Genomic DNA, 12015 nt, shown 5'->3' with positions numbered 1-12015 from the left:
ACCTCAATAAACATTTACTTTTTTTATCTAACCTTCAGTTTCAAAGCTAAACTAACCTTGAGTTCAATATAAACCCTCATTGTTAAACAAGAAAAACCCTCAAGCTACAAACCCTTTTCGTTAAACATAAGCTTTCATTAAACATAAACAATGGATCCTAGAAATCCTTATCGTTTGTCAGATGAACATTTTGTTGATCTTTTGAATTCTCAAAATGTTCCCAATGTTTCTGATAATCCTAACCCTCCACATGGTGCTCAATCCTCTCAGCAGATTCAATTTAGCAACCCATTCTCTTCTCAGACACCACACTTTACCTCAACATTCTCTTCTCAGCCACCCATTTTAGCTCAACATTCTCTTCTCAGCCTCTTAACTTTAGCCTAACATCCGAAACTGAAGACTGTTTTGAGTTTGAAGAGACTGAAGAAGACGGAGGCAGAGAAAGTAGGAAGCAGTGGAGTGCAGAGGAGGATGTCAACCTCATAAGTGCTTGGTTAAACACAAGCAAGGATCCAGTTGTAAGTAATAAGCAGCGGAAATATAGTTTCTAGAAGAGAGTTGCAGACTATTTCAAAGCAAATGATGGATCAGCCGGTTCAAACGCAAGAGAGCAATCACAATGTAAGGCTAGGTGGAACAAGATAAACCACCAAGTCAACAAGTTTGTGGGATGTTACGCACAAGCGAATACAAGAAGGAAGAGTGGAGAATCAGAAGATGATGTCTTGAGAATGGCGTATGAGCTTTACAATAACGACATGAAGAAGCCATTTCTCCTTGGACATTGCTGGAGGGAGCTGAAGCACGATCAGAAATGGATCACAGAAGAATGTAACCACAAGCGGACTAAGCTTGCATCTGAGGCTGCTACTTTGAGCAATGATTGAGCTGAGAAGAGGCCACCGGGGGTTAAAGCTGCTAAGAAAAAAGGGAAGAAACCGACTGTTAGTATTGATGTTGACGATGGTTCTGTTCGTAAGTTAGACAAGATCATTGCAATGAAGGATCAAGAACAAGCTGCTAAAGAGAGGCACGGCAAAATGAGATTGCTAGACAGCCTGCTTAACAAGAGTGAACTAACACCCGCTGAAGTACTACTTAGAGACAAACTCGTAGATCAAATGTTGACAAACATTTAGGTTTCAATTCTTTTCATTTGTTATGTTTAACTCTTGTGTGTCTTTCTCATGTTTAACTCTTTTCATTTGTTATGTTTAACTCTTGTGTGTCTTTCTCATGTTTTGTGTCTTTTCATTTGTTATGTTTAACTCTTGTGTGTCTTTCTCATGTTTTGTGTCTTTTCATTTGTTATGTTTAACTCTTGTGTGTCTTTCTTTTGTTTCAGGTTTCGGGTCATCAAATGTAGCTGTGGAACATGTCACGTGAAGAGAAGAAGTTGTCTTGTTGTGGAACATGTCACGGATTTGGGAACATGTTGCTTTGTGAAGGGTTATGTCTAAATGGCTTTTGAGTTTCGGTTAGGATAGTATGGCTTTTGCCTTTTGTAAGGGTTGTATTTGTTTGGCAAGGACAGTCACATGTGTATTTGTTTGGCAAGGGCAGTCACATGTGTATTTGTTTGTTTGCTTGTGTCTCGAGTCTGTTTGTTTGCTTGTGTCTCGAGTCTGTTTGTTTCTCATGTTGTCAAACCCGTGAAGTAGTTTGTTTGATTGTGTCTCAAGTCTTAAGTCTATATATTGGACAACATTTTCTTTTCCATTTGCAACAACATCTGCAACAACATTTTATCAACTTTTTTTTCTAAACCTTTCCTCCTATCTTCACTATTCTTCCTATACCAAATAAAATTTCCATTACAAAATCCTCCTCTACCAAAGAAAAATCCTTCTCCCTTACAAAATAAATCAAACTTCCCATAAGCCTTCTACTAAACCCAAATTGTCAAAAGATGTCTAATTGGAGTTCCGATCAAGAAGTTGATAATATTGTAGAGGAGGAAGTTGATAGTATAGTGGAGGATATCCAATACAACCCCACTCACCCATATGTACCATCAGCTCCAATTATCCGAAGAGTCCACGTTAATAGAGACCGCGAAGAAGATCACACTCGGCTATGGAATGATTATTTTAGTGATAATCCGATTTACACTCAAGCTATGTTCCGCCATCGCTTTAGAATGAAAAAACCATTGTTTCTTTGTATTGTTAATACTATTGAGAATGGAGTCCCATACTTCAGACAAAGGCGAGATGCTACTGGAAGGCTCGGTCTTTCTGCACTTCAAAAATGTACGTCAGCTATTCGTTTGATGGCATACGGATGTTCGGCAGATGCGATGGATGAATATTTACAACTCGCTGAAACAACTACCCACAAATGCCTTCTACATTTTGTTGAGGGAGTTATACATCTGTTTGGCGACGAGTATCTCAGAAGACCTACATCGAAAGACCTCCAACGATTGCTGAATATTGGAGAACATCGCGGTTTCACCGGAATGATAGGGAGCATAGATTGTATGCATTGGGAGTGGAAGAATTGTCCCACTGCATGGAAAGGACAATATACACGTGGATCTGGTAAACCGTCAATCGTACTAGAGGCTGTGGGATCACAAGATTTATGGATTTGGCACGCATTTTTTGGACCACTGGGTTCGTTAAATGATATCAATGTCTTTGACCGCTCCCCGGTGTTTTATGATATCCTAGAGGGCCGAGCTCCGAGAGTTAGATACGTTGTCAATGGACGGCAATACAAAATGGCGTACTACCTCACGGACGGTATCTATCCCAAATGGGCAACTTTCATCCAATCTATTACACTTCCACGTGGTCGAAAAGCAAAACTCTTTGCTCAATGGCAAGAAGGATGTCGTAAAGATGTAGAGCGTGCATTTGGAGTCTTGCAAGCTCGATTTGCAATCGTGAAGAATCCCGCACTTTTTTGGGATAAAGGAAAAATAGGGAAAATAATGAGAGCATCTATCATCCTGCATAACATGATAGTGGAAGACGAATGACATGACTACAATTTCTACGATCCAACGAATTCCATCATGGAGAAGGAAGCGGAAGTTCTCATGTCGATTTATCATATTCTACAGATATGCCAACAAATCTACATAATATGATGGGCATTCGAAATGATGTTCATGATACACAAATGCATGATCTTTTGCAAAAAGACTTGATTGAGCATATCTGGTAAAAATTTGGTGCAACCGCACAATAAATCTTATTCCAAATTCTGTTTAATATGTTTAATATTTCGAATTTTATAAAATATGTACTACTATTCCCAATTTTCTAAAATATGTTTAATATTTTAAAGTTTGTAAAATATTGTTTTCTATTTTATGTAATATAAAAAATTAAATAATTGTTTTATCATTTTAGATAATTAAAGTTTGATAATTAATAAACACAAATTAAAAAATTATTATTTAAATGCTTGAGTAACCTTCTTTAGGGTTCTCTAGTAATGGGGTGATTTTGCTTAAGTTCTCTTAGGGTTGCTTTGATTAATTTAGTATTAATTATATAATTAATTAATATGAGAGTAACTTAGAGAGTACCCACCACTAATGATGGTCTAAGAAGCTTGAATGATTGAAAATGATGAAAATATTTTCTTTAAAAACAAAATAAAGAAAAATAAAAAGAAAAAGCATTTGGTTTAGATTCAGATATCTATGATGATAGATCTAAACAAACATAAGCTCAATAGCTTAGATTTAGAGGTTCGTGATGAAATTGAACTTAGAAGCACTTGGCTTAACAAAAGAAATAAAACGAGTTTGATAGTTAAATCAAAATTTGGGAGCAAACCTGTTATGATACCATCTAGGGGTGTCAAACGGGCCAGATGCCCGTGGGCATAGTCCAGTAAGAAGCATAGCGGAGCGGGCATGGGCCTAATCATTAAAGCCCAAATTTTAGCGGGCATAACGGGCCAGACCCGTTTGGTTGGCGGATTGAAGCGGGTTTACCCGTCGCGGGTTGCGGGTTTGCGGATTACCCGATAGAACATTCTCCATCTTCTTCTTCTTCCGTTTTTCATCTTCGTCTCCCAGACTCCCACAGTCCCACTTTCGATCACGTCTTCCATCTTCTTCTACTTTCTTTCGACCGCATCTTCCATCTTCTTCTAAAACTAACAAGGCAATTAGAGATTTACATCTTCTAATCGAGTAAGTGGCACTTATCATGTCCTCTCAATTTCTAAAACTAACAAGACAATTAGAGATTTAAAACTGATTTTTAGGGTCAGATGATTTCAAATTGTACTAGCTAGAGTTATAGAAATTGTGAATTTAAGTCTCAGTGGTGTTTATTTCATCTGTCAGGTTCTTGAGATATTGAGTCATGGTAACAAGAGAGTGAAGCATCAGATTGGTATGACTAAGAACATACGCAGGCCTTAGTTTTATAGCGACTCTGGCTGTAATTTATCATGCTTTCAGCAGTAGAAAGATCAGTTTATAGCGCCTCTGGCTGTAATTTATCCAGCTACGGTTTATTTATCAACCTCAAAGATCAGTTTAGTGCTGCTTCTCAATATGTGTTTGGTTCTTATGTTCAGTCTCTGGCATTTGGTCAAATTCGTCTTCTTGGGATCACTTAGATAAGCAGAAGTCGAGAGGCTGAATGAGCAAGCTTGGAGAGAGCTTATGGAGATTCTCTTTGCTATTACTATCGTTCGACATGACTTTTCTAGTGGGTTTCTTCCTTTGGTTGTTACTCTTTTGTTGATCAAGGCTTTACATTGGCTTGCTCTTTTGTTGAATTCATTGAGACTTGTGATATTATGTATCTGATGATGAGTTTTCTGTTATAGGTATATGATCGTGGCGACAACAATTGTTGCTATTTTTATGAAAGTATGTTTTTTATGTCACTGATATGATCATGGATGGTCAATGGGAGAAGAAACCAGTTTATACTTTTTTGGCGACTAGTACCGGTACGTGAATCTATGGCACAAGGATGCTCTCTATCTCGAAATTGTGCTACTGTAAGTCTACGTTATGTTTATCTGTAGCTTCAATGGAATAGGGCGATATGCTTCTCTGCTTTTCCACGTTGAGTAGCTTATTTCTGGGATTTTTCAATTAACTGCTTTTGTAATACCCAAACTTGATATCCAGAGCTGGCCAACGGTTGACTTCCTGGCCCGACCCGAAACACTCTTTAAATGCAAAACTACCAGCTAACAACGCAAAACGAACTCTTGACTTAACCAACCTGCAAAAAGAGAGGGGTGAGTAATTGATAATTACTCAGTGAGGGAAAGCCTTAGGGCTCTCGAAGTCTCCACACCCAAACACGCTTAGACAATCCCAAAGTCTAAACCTAAGACAAGCAGCAATCATTGTGTCCTAAATCCTATGACACACAAACATACGCACATATCACACAAATGGAACTACGTACGTCCCATGATACCACGTGTCAAACACGTCAACCCGTGCATTACCGGATTCCTCATGCTTTCGCACTTCTTCCTGCACGTTGTGCATTACCGGATTCCTCATGCTTTCGCACTTCTTCCTGCACATTTTCACTTGCGTATCCGGATTCCTCGTGCTTCTCGCACTTCTTCCACGCACAACCACACGTTGGCTCGTCAGCCAATCTTGATCTACCCGCATTCCGCGCCCGTAGACCACCACACAACTACAAGGAACTCTCCTTGCAGGACTCTCTGCGGCTCTCCTGCATCTACGTGCCTTGGCACCTTATATCCTCACACACAAGCACTTATTTTACCACAACATAACATGTATTCACGCAATCACGCCATCATCAATCAACACGCATAAAATATCCATTTTAGTTCAATATCTAACTCTAAGATACTAATTCTCTTTTCTTATACTTTATCAAAACATATTTATATACTTATAAATATTAATACACTCAACAAACAAATACGGTTACTCATAATATATGCAACTCGTAGGTATACTCAGCTTAATCTTAAACTAAGCAACTATCCAAACACATTTGAATATGTAGAAGACACCAACTAGTCCTCACCTTAGCCACATGAATCAGTCCTTGATTTAGAAATAGCAACAACGCAAATACGGTCCAACAACACTTCTCAATCTGCAACAGTTTATAATAGCCGATCAAAGACCATAACCATGATATTAATCCAATAGAACAACCCTAACCAAAGTCTCATAACTTATACTTATGGTGTTTCCTTTAATTAAATTAATTAGATCAAATTCTAATATAATACACCACAGTTTAGTCCACGTACGATCACATGCTCCCACAATACCAATTCCTCAACCAGCCACAATACACGGATTCACCAATATTATATTAACCAACGTCATCGACAACGTACGTAACCACTAACCATGCATGACACCACAAATTAAGTCATGCACGTTCGATAAACAAGTTTCGGTTCTGGACTCAAATCCTCTGGTTTAGTTGGTTAAGCTTCTCGGCTCAATAATCAATGCAACACAACGACAGACACGAGAAAGAGTTTCGCCGTTTACCTTTCTCGGCGTTTACACTCAATGATTCTTGACGGGTCAGCAACGCCGATCAACAAAGCTTCAAGTCCACAGTTGTCACGTCCTCATCTTTCAACAATCAAACAACAACAAAGCAACAGATCCATCAAGACAATATCAGAAACTTATTCCGCAAGCTACATAATAAAATAGGGTTTCCTTACCCTTAACGACATCTCCGATGGACCACGACTGCTCCGATGAAAGCGGCGGTCATCCGGTGACTCACGGTGGCTAACTGACCAATGATGGTGTTCGACGGTGACTAGCGAGAACCACGGGTCCGTACGGTAAGCTTCTCCTCCACGAGACTCATCACCACAACAACGTCTCTCCATCGTTTCCTTCTTACCGATAACAACACCAACAACAAGAACACAACTTAAGCTTTCCAATACTCAACGATCAAGTTGCTGGTGTGTTTTGAGGGTTCATCGGCTCTCCTCTCTTGCTGAACAAGGACGGCGGCGATATAAGCGTATACACGTTAACACAATTACACAAAATAAACCCTTTTCGTTATGACTTGTTCTTGTTGGGCTTCAATGGGCTTGAAAAGAAAACAAACCAGCCCAATTCCCAATTTCAAAAACCGGGATGTTACAATTCTCCCCACTTAAAATAAATTCGTCTTCGGATTTGCGATTCAGTTTCTCCCCCTCTTAGTGTCTGTCCCAACTTGGAGTGTCCTTAGTTTGATCTCTAATGTTTTAGATTATCCAATCCAACTTGGAGTGTCCTTCTCCTATATGTCCGGTTCCATTTCTTTTCAAACTTTTCTTGTCAACAACGAATCACAAGTTTCCACTTGGTAAAAACTAGTTTCCCTTTACTAGAAATAATTTCTTAATGCTCCTCATTTTCAGCTTTTGATAAGGTAAAACCCAACTCTTCCATTACTATGATTTAATCCAACGCAACATGGGATGTCAAGTAGTCATTATAACACACATCTTTCAATAGTTCTTAAAGTTGAATAGAATACTCCAATTTCCAACAAAAGGTTTTTCCATTACCTCATTACCTTGACTTGTGAAAATAACCAGTTCGCCAACATACAACCTTGTCTAACAATGTTCAAAAGTGTACACATTAACCGTGACCATTACGTTTTTTTTGCAACACAGAGTTACATGATCCACCAAGCTTCCGCTGCGCTCACTCTGTAAAATTGACTTCCCTCTGAAAGTTTTCCAACTTTTAAAAATTAACATAGTGTTTTCCTAACACTCTCTTACGGCTCTTGTTCCGTTTGGTTTACACACTTCCATGCATTTTTTTCAAGGTAGTACTTCTCATGTAATGCACCTTCACCACATAATGTACGTTATGCATTCATTGAACACCAAATAGAAATAATGTCTCCTCATAATCTTTAGTGATCTCCATTTCACTATCCTTACTAGATTCATATACCACCTATCAAACTTCATACATTGTAGACTTAGCGTCTTCCTCTTCTTCCAATCTCTTTTTTTTTTTTAACGTCTTTCGTTTTGACTCTTGATCGAGCTCTACAACTACCCAAGTTGCATCCCTACTGCTAGTCGTCTGTAGCTGTCCACTATCGATCTCCATTGTCACCACACCCTTTTCCATTCGGGTTAAGACAACTTTGAATTATAAACAACATATCTCCAATGAAATGACAAGCAAGAATTTTTTTTTAATCATCTTTAACACGCATACACAGTCTCTGTAGAAGTCCATAATGTGAAATATTTTGTGGTGTCCTCCCACACTTCTCATTTCCACTTCTTCCACTGCAACTCCCTTTTGTGCTCTCCAAGCACTAGAATAAACTCTGCTGTTGAGCTTTATACAAAATCTCATTTTTTAAATTTTGTGGCCCATCCCGATAAACGTTAAACAAAAATATAAACTTGGATATTCGTCAAATGTCCATTTGATTTTAGAAGCTAGTATCCCACACCTTTGTCCACTCGAACATCACGTCCATCCATGTGAGTTGAGTAATTGGTTTAACCATACTAGCAAACTCCTTACCAACTTCCAGTTGTTACATACGACTCCAAGAAAAACTACGGACCTTAGTAGCATTCTTATCCATCAACGTTAACTTCTCCAAGTCAACTTATCACTTCAGCTTCTAAGCCTACACACCCCTCAGGACTGCCTCCCGGGTCGGAACCGGTTTGACATAACCTTGGGCTCTGATACCAAAATTGTAATACCCAAACTCGATATCCGGAGCTGGCCAACGGTTGACTTCCTGGCCCGACCTGAAACACTCTTTAAATGCAAAACTACCAGCTAACAACGCAAAACAAACTCTTGACTTAACCAACCTCCAAAAAGAGAGGGGTGAGTAATTGATAATTACTCAGTGAGGGAAAGCCTTAGGGCTCCCGAAGTCTCCACACCCAAACACGCTTAGACAATCCCAAAGTCTAAACCTAAGACAAGCAGCAATCATTGTGTCCTAAATCCTATGACACACAAACATACGCACATATCACACAAATGGAACTACGTACGTCCCATGATACCACGTGTCAAACACGTCAACCCGTGCATTACCGGATTCCTCATGCTTTCGCACTTCTTCCTGCACGTTGTGCATTACCGGATTCCTCATGCTTTCGCACTTCTTCCTGCACATTTTCACTTGCGTATCCGGATTCCTCGTGCTTCTCGCACTTCTTCCACATACAACCACGCGTTGGCTTGTCAGCCAATCTTGATCTACCCGCATTCCGCGCCCGTAGACCACCACACAACTACAAGGAACTCTCCTTGCAGGACTCTCTGCGGCTCTCCCGCATCTACGTGCCTTGGCACCTTATATCCTCACACACAAGCACTTATTTTACCACAACATAACATGTATTCACGCAATCACGCCATCATCAATCAACACGCATAAAATATCCATTTTAGTTCAATATCTAACTCTAAGATACTAATTCTCTTTTCTTATACTTTATCAAAACATATTTATATACTTATAAATATTAATACACTCAACAAACAAATACGATTACTCATAATATATGCAACTCGTAGGTATACTCAGCTTAACCTTAAACTAAGCAACTATCCAAACACATTTGAATATGTAGAAGACACCAACTAGTCCTCACCTTAGCCACATGAATCAGTCCTTGATTTAGAAATAGCAACAACGCAAATACGGTTCAACAACACTTCTCAATCTGCAACAGTTTATAATAGCCGATCAAAGACCATAACCATGATATTAATCCAATAGAACAACCCTAACCAAAGTCTCATAACTTATACTTATGGTGTTTCCTTTAATTAAATTAATTAGATCAAATTCTAATATAATACACCACAGTTTAGTCCACGTACGATCACATGCTCCCACAATACCAATTCCTCAACCAGCCACAATACACGGATTCACCAATATTATATTAACCAACGTCATCGACAACGTACGTAACCACTAACCATGCATGACACCACAAATTAAGTCATGCACGTTCGATAAACAAGTTTCGGTTCTGGACTCAAATCCTCTGGTTTAGTTGGTTAAGCTTCTCGGCTCAATAATCAATGCAACACAACACAACGACAGACACGAGAAAGAGTTTCGCCGTTTACCTTTCTCGGCGTTTACACTCAATGATTCTTGACGGGTCAGCAACGCCGATCAACAAAGCTTCAAGTCCACAGTTGTCACGTCCTCATCTCTCAACAATCAAACAACAACAAAGCAACAGATCCATCAAGACAATATCAGAAACTTATTCCGCAAGCTACATAATAAAATAGGGTTTCCTTACCCTTAACGACATCTCCGATGGACCACGACTGCTCCGATGAAAGCGGCGGTCATCCGGTGACTCACGGTGGCTAACTGACCAATGATGGTGTTCGACGGTGACTAGCGAGAACCACGGGTCCGTACGGTAAGCTTCTCCTCCACGAGACTCATCACAACAACAACGTCTCTCCATCGTTTCCTTCTTACCGATAACAACACCAACAACAAGAACACAACTTAAGCTTTCCAATACTCAACGATCAAGTTGCTGGTGTGTTTTGAGGGTTCATCGGCTCTCCTCTCTTGCTGAACAAGGACGGCGGCGATATAAGCCTATACACGTTAACACAATTACACAAAATAAACCCTTTTCGTTATGACTTGTTCTTGTTGGGCTTCAATGGGCTCGAAAAGAAAACAAACCGGCCCAATTCCCAATTTCAAAAACCGGGATGTTACAGCTTTTACCCTACTGATGCATCTCTCTTTGGGCAGGTAGGGGCCTGCAAATTTTGGTGACTAGTACCGGTACGTGAATCTATGGCACAAGGATGCTCTCTATCTTGAAATTGTGCTACTGTAAGTCTTCTCCTTCGTTACGGATGCATCACTCTTTGGGCAGGTAGGGGCCTGCAATTTATTTGATATATTGTTTTGAAACAGAGCATACTAAATTTATTTGCAACATAGCATACAAAGATAAGAACTATTACATGTCTACATGTCTGCAACAGAGCATACAAAGATAATAACAGAGCATACAGTTATTTGCTGGTTTAGAGCCTGCAAGCAATTTTTTTGAGAAAATTCCCCTCTTATATATAACTAACTCTAAAACAAAGATAAGAACTATTACATGTCTGAACGTTCGGCCTAGTTTAGAGTTAGAGACGCAAAGCTTTACATTACGTCTAGTTTACTTACCTCTGAAAATACTAAATTTGTTTACATTACGTCTAGAACCCACTCCACAAGAACCCACTTTAGTAGAGATGTCAAAGCCCGCAGGCATGCCCGTTAGTCCGCAAAACTAGGCGGAGCGGGCATGGGCAGAGATACGTTGCCCGCCGCCCGTGGCGGACCTGTCCGCGGCGGATCGCTGAAAATACGGGACCGTCACGGTCCCGTTCGGGCGCGGGCATGCCCGTTTGACACCCCTAATACCATCTATAAGTATTTTTGCAGCAACTTTTGACAAAAAAATTCATTTTGGAAACAATTAGCATCCAATGCATTAACTTTAATATTAGTTACCAAAAATTTCAAAATTAGTTATAGGTAAGATTTATAAAAATAAGGAAATCTTTCTACCTCATTCAAACATAGATATATGATTTCCTTTCATTTTTATTTGAATTTATATTTAAAATTATTTTGAATTATTCTATAATACATTTAGTTAGTAAAAATTGTGATTTTTCATGCATATGATGTAATACAAAATTTTAAAAACAGACATATATTACTCAATAGATGAATAAAAACATATGGGTACAATATCCCACATTGTTTAAAAAAATTGGGCAATGGTTCAGAGTCAAACTATAAAAGAGAGCAAAATGATTTCAAATACAAATGAGTAGAAAGCTTGATTTATCAGGCATTCAAACTTTAAAAAAAATTATTTGGTTTATTCCGGTTCTTTATTTTAAAGATTTTTAAAAGGTTAAATATGATAAATATTTAAAACTTTTAAAAAGTTAAATATGATAAATATTATACCGTATGTACACAATATATATTAAAAATTAAG

At 38.9% G+C, this 12015-nt stretch overlaps 2 protein-coding genes and 2 long non-coding RNA genes across 4 annotated transcripts; 3 read left to right on the top strand and 1 right to left on the bottom strand.

The window, feature by feature from the left end:
* The first annotated feature begins 734 nt into the window (after window positions 1-734).
* LOC147930819 (uncharacterized) lies at window positions 735-1142 on the top strand. Its single transcript, XM_087477043.1, has 2 exons — window positions 735-834; window positions 892-1142. Exons 1-2 carry the CDS (start codon window positions 735-737, stop codon window positions 1140-1142), a joined length of 351 nt encoding a protein of 116 aa, XP_087333169.1.
* A 770-nt stretch (window positions 1143-1912) lies between these two features.
* LOC147930818 (uncharacterized) lies at window positions 1913-3177 on the top strand. Its single transcript, XM_087477042.1, has 2 exons — window positions 1913-2858; window positions 3074-3177. The coding sequence occupies exons 1-2, from the start codon at window positions 1913-1915 to the stop codon at window positions 3175-3177; spliced, it is 1050 nt and encodes a 349-aa protein (XP_087333168.1).
* Window positions 3178-4054: 877 nt separating this feature from the next.
* LOC104732333 (uncharacterized) lies at window positions 4055-4781 on the top strand. The gene is made up of 3 exons (XR_015574375.1): window positions 4055-4159; window positions 4316-4364; window positions 4552-4781. It is a non-coding gene; the product is annotated as an uncharacterized LOC104732333 (long non-coding RNA).
* A 36-nt stretch (window positions 4782-4817) lies between these two features.
* Window positions 4818-9168, bottom strand: LOC147930817 (uncharacterized). Its single transcript, XR_015574376.1, has 3 exons — window positions 6491-9168; window positions 6009-6080; window positions 4818-5213 (listed from the first exon to the last, which is right to left on the bottom strand). It is a non-coding gene; the product is annotated as an uncharacterized LOC147930817 (long non-coding RNA).
* Between the last annotated feature and the right edge of the window lie 2847 nt (window positions 9169-12015).

This window comes from Camelina sativa, chromosome 12 (genome assembly GCF_030686135.1).
Source record: "Camelina sativa cultivar CO46 ecotype springtype chromosome 12, ASM3068613v1".
Classification (NCBI taxonomy): Eukaryota; Viridiplantae; Streptophyta; class Magnoliopsida; order Brassicales; family Brassicaceae; genus Camelina; species Camelina sativa.
This window is presented reverse-complemented; position numbering and strand designations above follow the sequence as displayed.

Coding starts and splice junctions, on each gene's coding strand:
- LOC147930819 (XM_087477043.1), top strand. CDS start 735: ATGGCGTATGAGCTTTACAATAACGACATGAAGAAGCCATTTCTCCTT. Junction 835..891: donor GAAATGGATCACAGAAGAAT/GTAACCACAAGC, acceptor GCAATGATTGAG/CTGAGAAGAGGCCACCGGGG.
- LOC147930818 (XM_087477042.1), top strand. CDS start 1,913: ATGTCTAATTGGAGTTCCGATCAAGAAGTTGATAATATTGTAGAGGAG. Junction 2,859..3,073: donor ATGTCGTAAAGATGTAGAGC/GTGCATTTGGAG, acceptor CATATTCTACAG/ATATGCCAACAAATCTACAT.